This window comes from Aptenodytes forsteri, unplaced genomic scaffold, assembly GCF_000699145.1.
Source record: "Aptenodytes forsteri isolate BGI_AS27 unplaced genomic scaffold, ASM69914v1 Scaffold66, whole genome shotgun sequence".
Lineage (NCBI taxonomy): Eukaryota > Metazoa > Chordata > Aves > Sphenisciformes > Spheniscidae > Aptenodytes > Aptenodytes forsteri.
In genome coordinates, this window is record NW_008795131.1 from 2,362,813 (window position 1) to 2,377,693 (window position 14,881).

The 14,881-nt window shown below is 39.5% G+C and overlaps 1 protein-coding gene across 1 annotated transcript in view; it reads right to left on the reverse strand.

The window, feature by feature from the left end:
* The window catches only part of TRIM37 (tripartite motif containing 37), a 29,448-nt gene that overhangs the window by 6,098 nt on the left and 8,469 nt on the right, over positions 1-14,881 (reverse strand). The window contains exons 7-18 of the mRNA XM_019471788.1: positions 14,423-14,490; positions 12,083-12,207; positions 10,630-10,680; positions 10,106-10,187; positions 8,404-8,480; positions 7,743-7,922; positions 6,893-7,007; positions 6,450-6,662; positions 5,909-6,045; positions 5,107-5,204; positions 3,484-3,684; positions 1,060-1,371 (exon numbers count right to left, since the gene is read on the reverse strand). Coding sequence (XP_019327333.1) covers positions 1,060-1,371; positions 3,484-3,684; positions 5,107-5,204; positions 5,909-6,045; positions 6,450-6,662; positions 6,893-7,007; positions 7,743-7,922; positions 8,404-8,480; positions 10,106-10,187; positions 10,630-10,680; positions 12,083-12,207; positions 14,423-14,490 — 1,659 coding nt within the window. The remainder of the gene's footprint in view (positions 1-1,059; positions 1,372-3,483; positions 3,685-5,106; positions 5,205-5,908; positions 6,046-6,449; positions 6,663-6,892; positions 7,008-7,742; positions 7,923-8,403; positions 8,481-10,105; positions 10,188-10,629; positions 10,681-12,082; positions 12,208-14,422; positions 14,491-14,881) is intronic.

Below are 14,881 nucleotides of genomic sequence, written 5' to 3' on the forward strand. Positions count from 1 at the left end.
CCTTAGTAACCTTCGAGGGATTGAGGAAAGAGGTGGTATTAAAAACCACACAAACACACAAAAAGCTAGCACTGCCAATGAGGAGGCTTGATCCTTCCGTGGCTTATTGATGGCACAACTCAGGGCTCCAAACTTTAAGACACAACTCTTTCTCTTAACGTGCACCATCAGAGAAGAAATTCTCTGCTCTGTGGAAATGATGAAATGCAAACCAGACCTTTGCTGGAGTTGCCAAAGCCCTGTTTTGCAGGTCAGTATTGAAAGAGATGGAGAGGAATAGAACTATTCTACCAGTTCTTTGGTCCGCTCATGTTTGTAATACATTTCTTACTCATCTTGGCTCCAAAATGCAAGCAATAACTTGAATCAAAACACAGAAGGCTGGAAAATCATCTCTCCCAGGCAACGGGGAAGTGAAGGAGGATTAACAAGTGCTTTTATTCAGGATCATAAGCAACAAAGCACTTGCACAGCCTTCATGCTGGTATCCAAAAGATTCCACACTGGCTTACCAGTGCTGCCAGCAGGACTCAGTGACGGTACCTGAACAGACTGAGAGACAGGCTCCTCTTTGAAAGAAGTCACTTTTCAAAACGCAAAGTCTCTCCAGAGAGAACCTTGCCTTACTTGAATTTTAGCAAGGTTTCAAGCTACTAAAGTTCAGCAAATCTGGCATTTTTAAATTTTTTTCACTGGCAAGCATCACGAAACATCCTCAAGTTCACAGATGGGCCAGACCCAGAGCAGCAGGCAACAAGAGATGACCTTCAGCTAGGATCAGTTCGACACTGGATTAAACTCCAGAACGTTCTCACTGCATTAGGCGTGCTACTGGTTGTGGAGCAAAAGTTTTGGTGCTTTTACCGAGAAGGGCTGAAACCAGCTTAACATTTCCTTACTCAAAGGCAGTGCAGGTTTTACCTTTCTGGATTCTTACAGCTGAACTTGAGTACGAGTAACCATAAAAGGTCTGTTTCCAGATGCCTGGATATATAAACCACCGACACAACCGACATCTGTAAGAGTGACATTTAAATCCCCCCTTTTCTATGCACTTACAATTCCTTATGTAACAACTGGTAACTGAAGACTTTGTCAGTAGTTCCATTCCTATTTCTTGCAGCTTGCTGCAGCTTTCCGCTCCACAGGCGGCTAAAGCACCTTGCTCAATGGAGAAGAAGCTGGGCTGTCCATCGCACGAGCCAGCATTGCTGCTTCTCACTTCTGATAGTTGGTTTTTTACATCAGACATTTTGCTTCGAACTTCGGCCATCTGAGTCTTAAGTCTTTTCAGCATCTTCAAGTCAGGCGGCACGCGCCACATTGCCTGGTGTCTCCGCTGATCTCGATCTTTTAGAGAATAGGATGATGCTTTACCAAAGGAAAAGTTAAAGAACACCGTAGGTAAGAAACTGTTCTCAAATCAAAACAGACATCTATTTTTAACAGCTGTAAGAATTCTACCTTTTGCCCTGCTATAAAAATGAGGGAGAGAGAGACATTCTTCTGTACTGGTATGGCACCATAATACTTAGGTTGCAAGCACTGCACGGCTACCGGGACAGCAGACTGTCATTCCCTGCCTGCCATGGAAGAAGGCCCCAAAACTTGCTTACTGGAAGAGCCAAGGCTCCCAATACCGCTGCATGAATTCCAATGACAACTGAGCTACTACTCTATATTGCCAGACAAGCTTGAGGTCACAAGCCTGGCTGCCAGTTTATGTCAAATTTGTTACACGTTTTTATAAAATTTGTTGAGTGTGTGTATAAGATTCTTATACCAACCAACATATCATCTTAACATATAGAACTCAAAGAAATCTGAAACTAGGGAAGGAATTCCCTTAAGTACCTAACACCAGAAGATCGGGTCGAAGAGCTAACACATGTTGCTCAGCCAGAATTAGATCAACTTTGATGTCTGCTTGAAGCGTTACAAATTCTGTAAGTGTTTCACTGCAAATTCAGCTGTTCAAAACCATAAAGCCAAGTGGCTCTTAGAAACCGTCACCTTAGGAGGTGAGGTCCGGCAAACTCCAAACGTAACAGCAGCTTTCTCTTAGTTGACTGACTTGAATAAGCCCTGGGAACAGTCAAACCTTAAGGGAACCTCAGCAAAACAGGTAATTTCAGCTGCGTAGCCAATAGCTAAAGATGACCAGGAAGCCATTCAACACTACAGGAGAGCTTAATCTTGCTCACGTAGTACAGCACAAAGCGCAATGTCCTCTCTTAAGGTCCTTTTGTCCAGGCCTTTTTCCAAGCAAAACAGAGCCGAGACTTAACAGTTCACGCGCTGCCTCCCCTTTTCGTACTTAGGGAAGCGACTTCCATTTTTTGGAAAAACGGATTATGTTCAGCTGAAAATTCATCTGACTGTTTATGTGACTACATTTAAAAAGCTAATCACAAAGGAACAAATAGTTTGAGCTAGCTTTTAGATTCAGTAACACCAATGTCATTGCTGCAGCAAAAGCAAGCATTTATTTGTAGCAAATGGACCGTTATTTTTCTTCTGTTCTATGAAGTCACCAAATGGTTGTTTCAGAATGACCTGAAATAAGATGTTGCAGCAGTGGGCCAGCTAGCTCCAAGTAAGTGTTAATCACGATAAACGTGTTATTGAGGTTTGATTTAATTTTAATTCTTCACTAACAAGACAAGAGAAATGAGCAACCTTCAGTAATAGCCATGGGTGCCAGAATTGCCAGCTATCTTGCTTTTGCTGCATGTAAAGTTAATTGCTGTTTTCGGTTGAAGGGTCCTAGCTGAACCACAAATACTCTTCAACGTCTTCAATTATTTAAATACCATCACTATTTTTGGCTCCTGGCATTTTGATCCATTTTTCTTCCACAAGTGCTTACATGTGCTTTTCCAGCCTTGCTACTACACACATTTTTCTAGTTCTGTTTTAAACGCCTTTTTCATGCAAAAGTAAATTCCAGGATTTATTTTCTTGTTAGTATACGCTGTGCTCCTAGTACTCTCAACCACTAAGCGTACAAACTGCGTGAAGCGAGAGGGGTAACTGCTTTCTCAGCAGATAGCTGTTTTGTGTTGTCTTTCAGTGCTAACCCCTTCTAGAAAAGGACCTTTCATTCCTCTCCCACAGTTGTGGTCAAAGAAACTGCATGAACCGTATCTCTACAATGTTGCTGCGCAAACAGCCAGCCAGTTCAGTCACATCCCCCAAGAAAAGACGAGAAGACCCTCCTTGATACACACACTTCTGTTCTGAGTTGAGTCATCCGGCGATCTCAAGCTGAGGTCAACCATTAAGACAAAGAACGTGTTAGAGCAGGCAGCAAGACGCAGCATACTGATGAGCACAGATGAGGATACGGAAGTTCAGTTACCAATGACAAGGGCTGCCTGTCGCCCTCTTTTCCCCCTCCCCTCCTCAAATCTGCTTCTAACTCTGGGACGGCATTCTCAGAGACACTTCCAGGTTGGAATTAAATATGTGATGCACAGTTACCTCTGTTCTGCAGAAGAGAGGCAGGTGGACGTGGCTGAAGGCCCCAAAGGTTTTCCATACCATTTCTGTCTTTTAGATCCAACAAGTGGATTAAAATTAAGGGATCTATATCTAGTAAACTGTTGCTGGCTGTTGAGCCTAGGGCACTTCCTCCCCGCCTTGAAGGTCTTCCACTTACGCTGGTGTAGCCATGGCTAGTACCTAAGGAAGAGTTACAGAGAAAGGGTGTGCATATACATGCCACAGGTGATGCATTATTCCCTGTAAAACACAGAAAGACAGTTCTACAAGCAGATTAGGAACAAAAACATTCCAGGAAACTTAACAAGACATCAGTATTATTTTCATGGATTTATGGATTCTGAAAGCAATCAGATATGCTTCTAACTAAAAGTTTACGCTAAAAAACACCGGGGGGGGAAGAAGAAAAAAAAGGATTTCACTTTGTAGCTTCTATGTAACTCTCTTAATAAATAGATTGGTAAAGAAATCAGTACAAAGAGCATTTATTCTGAAGAAACGCATACAAACTTTCTAGGTTCTCCCCACTAATTAGATTAAGGGGGGGATCTTTAGTTGAGTTTTGCTCTGTGTTATGATGTTCCCATTACACAGTGGCCAAGGCACTCAAAAGATGAAGAGAGTCTTCACAGAAAATAGTTAGATCTGTGAGATTAAAATCGTACAGTTCAGCAGAACTCCCTTCCAACACAGACAGGTGACACTAGTAACATTCAGACTGGAAAACAGTGCAAGCAGGTAAGTGCAAGAAGCTCAAGTGAAGAGATCGTGTCAGCTCTTACAAACGCGGTTAAAAATTACTTTCTAAAAGCTCGTAAATAAATGCTGTTTCTACGGCCACTGTGCTCCTATTCTAAAGGCTGTCCTGTCAGAAGGAAACAGACATGTCCCTCAACTTCCTCGCTCACAAGAAGTTTTCAAGAAGTTTTGAAACAGCAACTAAAAGCAGGACAGCTAAAGAATTCTGTCTTTCAAGCGCCAGCAGACTTCCACAGCAGCATAAATACCACTTCCAGTGAATGCCACTTGTGATACCTTTGCCATAAATAAATATACTTATATTCAATATACCTATATTTCTTTCAGAATTTTATTAACCTATGGCTAATTTGGGCTATAATCATCTCTAGGCTGCAAGAAATCCTAGAGCACCTTTTCGTTATTGCATTTAAAATATATTTCTGCTTGACTTGCAAGGATTCTTTACTTCAGTCCCTCCACATACTTCAGGTTTTACAGTGCACTAAAACCTAAGGGAATGTGTCATGCCTTCAGAGGCCGCACCGACATCATAAAAATTTGTCGGTCTACTTTCAGCCGGAATGAAAGGGGTTTCAAAGAGGCAGAAAAGCCTCTCTCCAAACTTAGGTACCATTTTAAACAAGCAGATTCAGAAGATTACCCCCCCCCTTTTTTTTTTTTATTGAACCAATGAGATGTTTCTGTTACACTGCAATAATCAGTACAAACCATATGACGCAGCATTTCCAAAAATAGAAATGCCTGCAGAACGCGCAGCTTGGCGTTGCTTCCAAGAAGAACAAGGGAAGGAATCCAGCAGCGTTTCGCATACACGGGAATTCTGAAGGCTGTTTTTCATACCTGATGCTCCAGGAGTAGCAGCGGCTGCTGCATCCTCCATGAGATCTCCTTCTTCCAACTCCATATTACTGCTATATTCCACGTCATTTTCTCCAGACCTTAGGAGGTGATTGGGGTGGAAAAAGGAGAATACAATTATTAGCTTGTCAGCTCTTGTTAAACCTTATGGCACCTTGAAAACAACATGAAGCACTGTAAATAGTATTTTCTGCATTCCAAACTTCACAAACTGAGCAAATCAAAGTGTGTCAGTTAAATGACTGACTCACTAACCAAGAGTCCAAAAGTGTCATACGTATCTAGACTGTAAAATCTGATCCTGTAAATTCTATATTTGTATGTGTTACAACACATTCTCATGTTTTAATGAAGATTCTAGGATTTGACATTACCATCTCAGCTAAGAAGCTTAAATTCTCTAGTTTAAGTCTTTATTGTCACTCTCCTACTACTACAACACTTCCTAATACCAAACCTCTCTTTCGTTACAGTGTAGAAACAGATTTTTTTCACGAGTGTTTTGGGAAAGAACCTTCACAGACTATCACTTGCCAAAGACAGAATACAACACTAAAATAAATTAAGAGATCGGAAAGATAGTAACTAGCTGACCAAAAATTCAATGTTTAGCGTTAACTGTACTGGTTCATGTTGTTTCCAGTATAGGAAACACCCTCACAGTGCACTGGAATCCCCCACACATCATAACTGTGATATAGCAAATGAATCAGTTTCCATTGGAATTAGGATGATTACCCTGAGAGACATGGTGATGATCTGAGAGGCATTTTAAGTTACTTACATAGTTTCTTCATCAATATCATTTTCTTCAGTGTTACTGGTTGCTGTCGAACTAGCTGAAGAGCTGCTACCATCAAGGTGGTTCACCTCATCTTCTCCAGCAAGATCTATATCCAAGTCACCATCAGAGAGCTCATGCTATAGGAAAAACAGAACAAGTCTTTATAAAGAAGAAACATTTCAGTTGCGCTTTGATGCATTCACCAAAAGCTATGAGCAGAAACTCTCTCTCCCCAGAGTGTCACACAATTATACAGGAGTTAGGAGGGTCTCAAAGCACAATAAAAGCTGGTAACAAACAGAGAAGTTGGATTTTTCAGCTGCAACTTGGAAACTTTTTTGTGGTGGGATCTATTAGCTCTGTTCTGGAACATCTCTCTAGCATCACCTCTCGCTGCTAGCTCTCGAGTGTGTTATTTCCTATTTCCACACAGATGATAATAAATCTAATTTACAATTCAGAAGTTCACTTATGTTTCTACTGCTATCCTATCATAAAGAGCTACACATAAACAAAGAGGCAGGAAAAAGACAATTCCTACGTTAAAGTCTTCATGCTGGATCTTCTCTTCCTCCTCCTCTTTGCTATCTCGCACTAATCCTGGAGCAGCAACATTCTCAAGTAGTACTTCAGTGCTTTGTCCAGATTTCTTTGCTCTTGTTTCTGGACCATCATCATTCTGGGGACTAAGATGAGTGTCTGGAGGTGAAATGCCTCGTGATTTTTGAGTCCGGGAAAGTTCAATCGCAAGCCTCTTAAATAGTAGAAGGATACACAAAAGTATACATAGAAGATTACAATGGAGCAGCATCATCAAATCAAGTAAGTCTGTTGACTTGCATACGTGCTATTTTAGTTACGCCAATACCAAACTACCAATAGCAACCCAAACACACACAATCGTCAAACACAAACACTGTAACCTCAAACAGGTAATGACTGGTCAGTAAAAGGTGATTTTACATTAATATACATCCCACTTACTTCTTTAAGGTTATTTATTTGTTGGATATAACTTGTCTGAGCTGCTTCCAGCTGAGCAATGTACCAGTGTTGATCTCGGCACTTTTGGAAGAAGGTTGGTGAGCGCACTTGGAACCTTCAAAGGAACATTTCAAAAGGGGTTGGGGTTTTGTTTTTTTTTTTTCTTTTTGGTCATCCCCCCAAATCCCAAAAGCCCTGCATAAGGACATCAGACAACCTGAAATCTAGTGATGAAATACTTAACAGACAACATGTACTTCTATACTCAGTATCCCCAACGCACTGAATGGCAACAGTTAATTTTTTTGTAGGAGAGGCAGTTACGTGAGAGGTGGTTATCTTCACAAACCAACACTAAAAAAAATTCACACACTACAAAGCATTAAACAGGAGCAAGAGTAGGACTGCACAGAGAATATTTGAAGTAGATGGATAAAGCTTCTGTATTTTGTCATAATATTGCAATTTCTATTGACAGTATCAGTTCTCTTACGTTACAGACTTCCTTCGTTCCCAAAGCTCTCCTATGCTCACTACAACTGTTTCTAAAGAGGGAGGGGAAAAAAAAAAAAAAATCCTTTTCCTTGAATTCAGTTAGCCACAGATCTCCAACCCAGACTCATTAGTGTCAAGTGGAGCTACTTCTCAAAGAAAGAGATGTACTTAAAGTTTCCACAACTCCCTTCAGCACATTTTCCTCTTTAAAGCTTATGACAGTGAAATCCATTTATGACAAAACATGTCACAATTATTTTAAATTCAACTACTTAATTATTTCCTATTCCAGTAGTAGGTGTGACACTTTGTGAAACGATAGCAGAAAAGAGCCCTACTAAGTTGTCTTCCTTACCTTAGGATCACAGTGTCATTTTGCCTGTTTAAATAGCCTTCATTGGCTAGCAAGTCTAAACGGAAGAATCTGTTGTAACCCCAGCACTCTCCAACTTCAAAATCGGAGGCAAACTCTCGAATTATGTTTTTAGTGGGATCGTTGGTGGACTGGTGAACCATTTCTACACGGTACTCATACCTACGCAGGGGAAGATCACAGGTATTAATACCAAAACAAAGATGTCCGAATTGCTGAATGCGTCAAGTTTAACAGAACTGCACCTCCTGGGAGGCTTGCATGCCCAGCTGAAGAGGTGATTCAGTCTTAAAATTTTACTGAACACTTATACAAACAGTACAAGGGGGAAGAAAGTAGTAATAGGGAGTAGAGCGGTAAACCAACTCTAGGATTGAATACTAGGAGACAGATACTCTTATCGGTTGTTTTGCCAGCTTGCTTTTTATCTCGAGAAAGCCACTGAGTAACAACTTCAAAATACTATCTTTGGGCACGATTCAAAGCTCAATGGACAACAGAAGTCTCACTATTCTTTTCAAGGGTGCTCTGCATCAGTCCCTAACAACACTACAGAACTTGAGGTCATTCTTTGCAAACCTCTCCAGACGCTTTGCTAATAGAAAAAAAAAAGAACGGCTGCTCTTACTACAGGTTTGCTTACTTGGATGTCTCCGGCAATCCAGCTGACAGCTCCAAGAACACAGACAGGTAGTAGCCCCTTACTACTCCATTTCCATCCTTGAAACAAACGAAATAGAGAGAAAAATTTATTAAAAAAAGAAAGCAAAAACCAGAAAAAAAAACAAAAAAACAAAACACCTCGATATACCCGTGAAGTTTAGAGAACAGCTTCAATCAATACAGAATTTGCAGCAGTAGTCTACTTTGTATGCTACAGTTTTGATTTTTAGTCTTCTCTGACCTAGAACTCTTACTGTAACTTGAATCAACACAGAGCTTGCATCTGGAAGCACATATGCACTCTAGTATTGGTATCTCAGATATAAATCTCAAAACAGAGCTCTAGTTACTCTATTAGCATTTTAGGAGTTCAATTAAGTGGCAGACCGAGTAGACAAACACTTGTCAATGTATTGGAAAAACATTAATTTAACATATAGAAAAAACAATAAAAAAAGCTCATAAAATCTACTCATCAGTTTATTACAGTCCAATTCTTCTCAAACTCTCAACGTGAAAACAGCTGTCGTGGTTTAACCCCAGCCGGCAACTAAGCACCACACAGCCGCTCGCCCACTCCCCCCCCCGGTTAAACATTAGTTCTGAAACATTTTTACATACAGCTGCATTTCAAAGCCACTTAATTTTTGAAAGAAGAGCAATTTCTTTAGAAAAAACATGCAACATGAAAAAGTTAGGCCAGTTAACTGAGAAACAATATTAGAATCACCAGAAATCAAGAAAAAATATGGTAAAACCTCCATCACACTCACCTTAATCAAGGATGAAGAATGGCTCAACTTGAATCCTCTAGGTTGAAGAAACATTTCAACTTACCATTTAAAAAATAAATTTTAATGCCTTCTGACAGCACACCTTATGTCAATCCTGAATTTACAATACCCTGAAAACTTACACAGGGGTCCACCTCCGCATTGCAAGAATACAGTTCTGTGCATACGTGGGCTTAACAGATTACTCCAGTTCTCTGAAGACACCATGTAAATCACTAACAAACAAAACTTGTACTCCACCGCTAAACACATACTTCTCCAAGCACAGCTGTAGTAGCAGCCAGAGCTTCCTGGAAGCACTGGCCGGACTAGTGGACCGTAAAAAGATCTGACCTCGTGGGTTAACGTTCCAACACTGACAGAGACACTGTTTCCGAAATCTGAATATTCGGCCCACTGAAAGGACATTAGTACAATACACACGTTTTAATGTCAGCATTTGAGAACTGGACACACAGTAAACCAGATTCCCTTTCAACTAATACCTTGCCCTCCTCCCAACTTCCCAAATAAGGCTTATTCATAAACATAAATATGGTAAGTTATTACAGACCTCAGTTCTGCAAGAAACATCTGCAAAAACCACTCAGACAAACATTAAAAATGCCTATTAAAGTTCCTACGGCATATCTGTAAGACCCATTTTTAATTGCTTTTAAATTACCCAGATTAACTACAGTGAGAATGTTCATGCTGGTTATCTGGAGGCAGAGAGGGAATACTCCAATGGCTGGTGATCAACTCTGCAATCTTATTACGTTCCTTTCATGCAGCTTTTTATATACAACACGAGAAGACACTAACTGATGTTTCCTTACAAGCGAAGCATATGAATGCTGGTTAAGTGTTTTGGATGGGATAACAACTCTAGTTGAAAATGTAACTCACTGGATAAACTTTTAACCTCCAGCAAAGTCCTGACACTTGAAGAGGTGGACTGTAAACAGGATCTGCTCGCTGACGCAACGTACTATTGAGAAAGGAGAAAAAATATTTGCTATTGGGACAAAGCAAAACCCTCCGTGAAACAGTAAGCTGCATATACGCTTGCACTCTTACACTCTAGAACTATCCTTCTGGCTGCACAGAGCATGTAGCAGCATACGAGGCCCATGCAAAATGTTAAGTGACCGTACAAATATATGTATTCCTTGCAAAATTATTCAATCTTTTTTAAAAAGAAAAATAAGTAGTTTGCCTTTATCATGGAAAATCTTTTTAGCTAACAGTTTAGCTAGGGATAATTGTTGTTCACCTGGTAAACAAGAGATTTTTGACTGAATTGCTACAGCTTGGTTCGTATCTAACAGTTTTCTGTAGAGACTATTCTGTGTTTTCAAGAATACTACTCATGTATAGAAGAACCAGGAAAAGCTTCCCGGTATTCACAGTAATTTAAGATACATTCTTACCTGAAGTTTTCCAAGACAAACGTAGTTGAGTCATAGGCTGGAACCAATTCACTGGGGAGAGGCGGAAAAAAAATAAATATATTAGAGTTGAATAACATGACGTTAAAAATCCCAACTTTTGGAAGCACTTAAGATGATTTAGGTCACCAGAGCCACTAAAATTCACTAGGACTACACTCAGTTATTTCAGCACTTCCGAAAGTTCCATTTCCAAGCCTTCTCCCCAGTACCTCTCCATGTGGTATCACACAATAAAACAAATATGTTAGGAAGGGAAGAGCAACCAGAAGTTATATTTTATGTTAGGAAGGGAAGAGCAACCAGAAGTATTTAAGATGAGTTTCCCTTTTACCTGTGATGGCTAATAATCTCTTAATATGGTGAATTTTTAACGTAAGACTCCTTGGTAGTTCTAGAAAGGATGAAACTATTTCATGGCTGAAAGTACAAAGCTTAAATGGTTTGTGTTTCAGAACAGGAGATACCTTACTGCCATCGGAAAATGAATATTCAGATTTAAACTCTCCTCAGAGACGCATTTATTCTTTTCAGAAAACATGTCAGGACAATAGTTTTGAGATTGCATTTAAAAGCAAGCCAAACTGATTCTTGCTAGAGAACACAAAATGATTTGAGGAATTCTTCTAAGATTTCTTCTACTTTCAATTTTTTGGAGACACTTTTTAGCCAGCTAGCCTAAACTGTCAACAGACTTCCTCAGGATCCAGCACTAGCAGCACTCTCTTTATGAAGAATTGTGTTATGAAGTGATTTTGGCTATATATTCTGAATTAAGGTGACCTGCAGAGGCATCTCATGAGAGCCTTGCAATTATATACTGAATGACCCAATAATAAGAGAAAAAGGACAAATCAGTAAACTAAGTGTAAAAAAGAAAAAAAATTGTCAGCTGGAACCCACTGTCCTGACTCCCCAGCAAGGACTACAGACATAAAGTAAGCCCTGCTGGAACAGAAAGCCTACTTGCGGCATAGGTTACTAAGAAGAGTAAGTTAAGCAGTTTATCATTTTCAGTGTATAAGCACCGACCCAAATTCAGTCAGAGATATCAAGTTTAGCACAGAAACGGACAGAGTCATGTTACCCCCCAGACTACCACTGCTCATATAGCTGAGAAGTATGACTCCACTTAGCTATAGGTGGGTATCAGGCAAGCTCTCCAGCAACCTATCCATCCTATCATCCTCTCTTTCAAACCCACGTTAAAATACAGTGGTACTCTCCCGTCCCAGTTTTACAAAAGGCTGACACATGTAAGAATACATCTACCTCCCACACTCACTGGAACATCCTCCTCCATACAGTGGTACAGTAAAATGGGAAAGAGATACTCTCCTCTGAGTTACTTTAAACATTTTTTAACAAGCAAAACAAACCTTCGTAAGATGGCTTTCAAGTTCAAACTACAACAGAAAGGAAATGCAATGCTTACCTTGTGAAGTCTGGCGGGACAGGAGTAGTGACAAACGAGGCCATAGGCTTCCGATGAACCTGCTGGAACATCATCAGGATCTCTGAACTTTTGGATATCAATTCACTTTTACTGCACGATCGTAACTATATGGAAAAAAAACAAGAAAGAAAAAAAATCCTTATGTCATTAGTAGAAACCATAGGTTTTGTCCACTTTTGTTTTTAAACAAATAAATTGCACGTCTGTCACAGCTTCAAAGATTACCCACAATGCAATGTAAAATGAAGCTTGGAGGTTGGGTTGGTTTGGGGTTTTTTTTTTGCCACTTGTTTGGGTTTTATTTCCCTTGAAACTGTCAGCTCTTAAGACTAAGAATTTGCCTACAATAGCCAATGGTCGTGTGTTCTAAAATTTCTGTTAGGAAATTAAAATAGCTATTCTGTCTCACTCCAAAGTCTGTGCAACCCATTAAGTCCTGAATATTTAAGACTCTTGTCAAATTCTACAATGAAAGTTACAGCAACTACTGTGTACTTCACTTAGGTTAAAATTATTTATATATAAGATGTCCGATTAATACCAAGTCACATCTATTACTGTGTTTACACAACAATAATAAAGTAAATCAATCTGGAAAGGACGCTTAATTAGACATTGGGATGTATTTGAGGAAATTATCACAACACAGCGATAGAAGCTCCTGTGACATTAGATAGCTCTTTTACGTTTTAGTTATTCCTTTACTGCTGTATTGCCAAGCACCGTAGTTTTTTTTGTTCACCCAAATTTGAACAAAACGAAGCCTATATTATCTTCACTAGCAGGCCAAAAAACCCACTTCAATCCACTTCATTCGAGGTATCTTACAAAACCAGTGTAATAACAAAGGTCTTTTCAAAATTTGAAAAAAAAAAATCTAATCCTACATGTTCCTTGAATAGCTAGTACTGCATTTTCTAAACCTCCTTACTAAAGGAGACAAATCTACTCTGCTTCTTATTTATATTTTAAACATTGGAAAAACATATCTTAGACTTACATTTCAAACTTTCTGTCAGGCTGAAGTGAGACTAATATGTACGTTTTAAAAAGTCACATTTTTGCTATGAGTTCTTCAAATAATTCTATTACTTCCACGAAAAGAATACGAAATTCAAAGCCTCTCTTGACAAAGACATATATGAGGACTTTAAACAACCAGTAGAGACCTACACCGTTGCGAGATATCTGCATCTTCTCACAATTTTTTTTAGTTAGTAAGTTTTCCTCTGATTTTGGAGGGAGAAGAGGTCATGTTTCACTAGCACCAATTTGTAACTATTTTAATGGTTTGGTTTTTTTCTGCAAAAGAGAAGCTAATCTGCAGAGTTGCATACGCACTGCTATTCAGGATTTAGAAGGTCCTCATTTGGGCTGCAACACAGTAATTTCTGAATGATCTATACACAGAGAGCTCTCAGCAAACAGACAAAAAAGATACGCTGATGCATGGTATGGAGGAGCACTCATCCTCCTGATGTCATCGATTCTTCAAATAAGACATTCCATCATAGGTATGAAATAATCAACTGAAGCGCAAGGAGAACATGATAATTGCTGATCTGGTGATAAAGCCAGCTTAGCATTCTTACTGAATTAAAAGCAGTGCAAGGAATGAGAAAGGAATACAGGACAAGAGGCATCACTCAAAGAAGCTTAGCTCCCATCCCCAACCTAAAACGTCAAACTCTGCTGAAAGATAATTACCGGATGCAGTAATGCTCGAAGGAAGAAAACCCTTCCATTTCCTCAGAGCAAGCAGAAATTGTTCAGGGCAAGTACAATCAAGCTCTGCAGAACTTGAATATTTCATTTACAAAAGCTGAACTTATATAGCTAGAAGCAAGATGAAAAAAGTGATACCACGTCATCTTCTTGGAAAGACAGGTGGAGAGGAATAAAAGAACTAGAACCAGTTCGGTTTTCCTCAAAAGCACAAAGAGAAACAGAACATTTCTGTTTATTCTCCATTTATAGCCACCACTATTCATATGCAGTTGGCAGCAGCAGAACTAACAGAATCTACCCACACTGTCTAAATGCTAAGTTACCTTAAACAAACACATAACTGTAGTTTTATATGGTATTGCTATTAATCCCTGTACTAGTTTTTCAAGCAACAGAAGAGAACAACTTTGATTATTTCTAGAAGACACACTTGTTTTTAAGAAGAAATTGTGCAACCTGAGACCACTTAAATGAAAAGATACTCTCAAGAAATATCCATCAATTACTAGTTTAAAAATACATAAAATAATAAGAAAGGCCGACTGAGGAGGGATCTATGTAACACAGCATTTCAGCTCTTTTCATAATCACCTGATGTTCTACTTCTTGAAGCAGGGATTCCAGAAGTTCAGTTTCTTGAGTAAGTGATGTCTTTTGACCTGTTTAAAGAAAAGACGACATGTTTAAAGAAAAAGGAGACATACACACTGGATTTTAAGAAACTGAGGGTTTTTTTGTTTTGTTTTTTACCTGGAAGCTGCCCCAGAACCTACTAAGGTAAAGGATTTCTAAATATACCAAGGTTGATGGAGAAAGCATTTTAAAAGCAAGCCTGCATTTTTAACTAGAGCTGTAGTGAAGAACTCACTTGAGGTTAAAACAGTAATGAAACACTGTCCCAGAAATGGCAGGTTTGTTGTTTTGGGGTCCTTTTTTGGACAAAAAAAGGTTTGACTTCATTCAATTCGCTCTCATCCAGACAAGCTGTTGTGGTTTAACCTCAGTCGGCAACTGAGCCCCACGCAGCCGCTCGCTCACTCCCCCCACCCC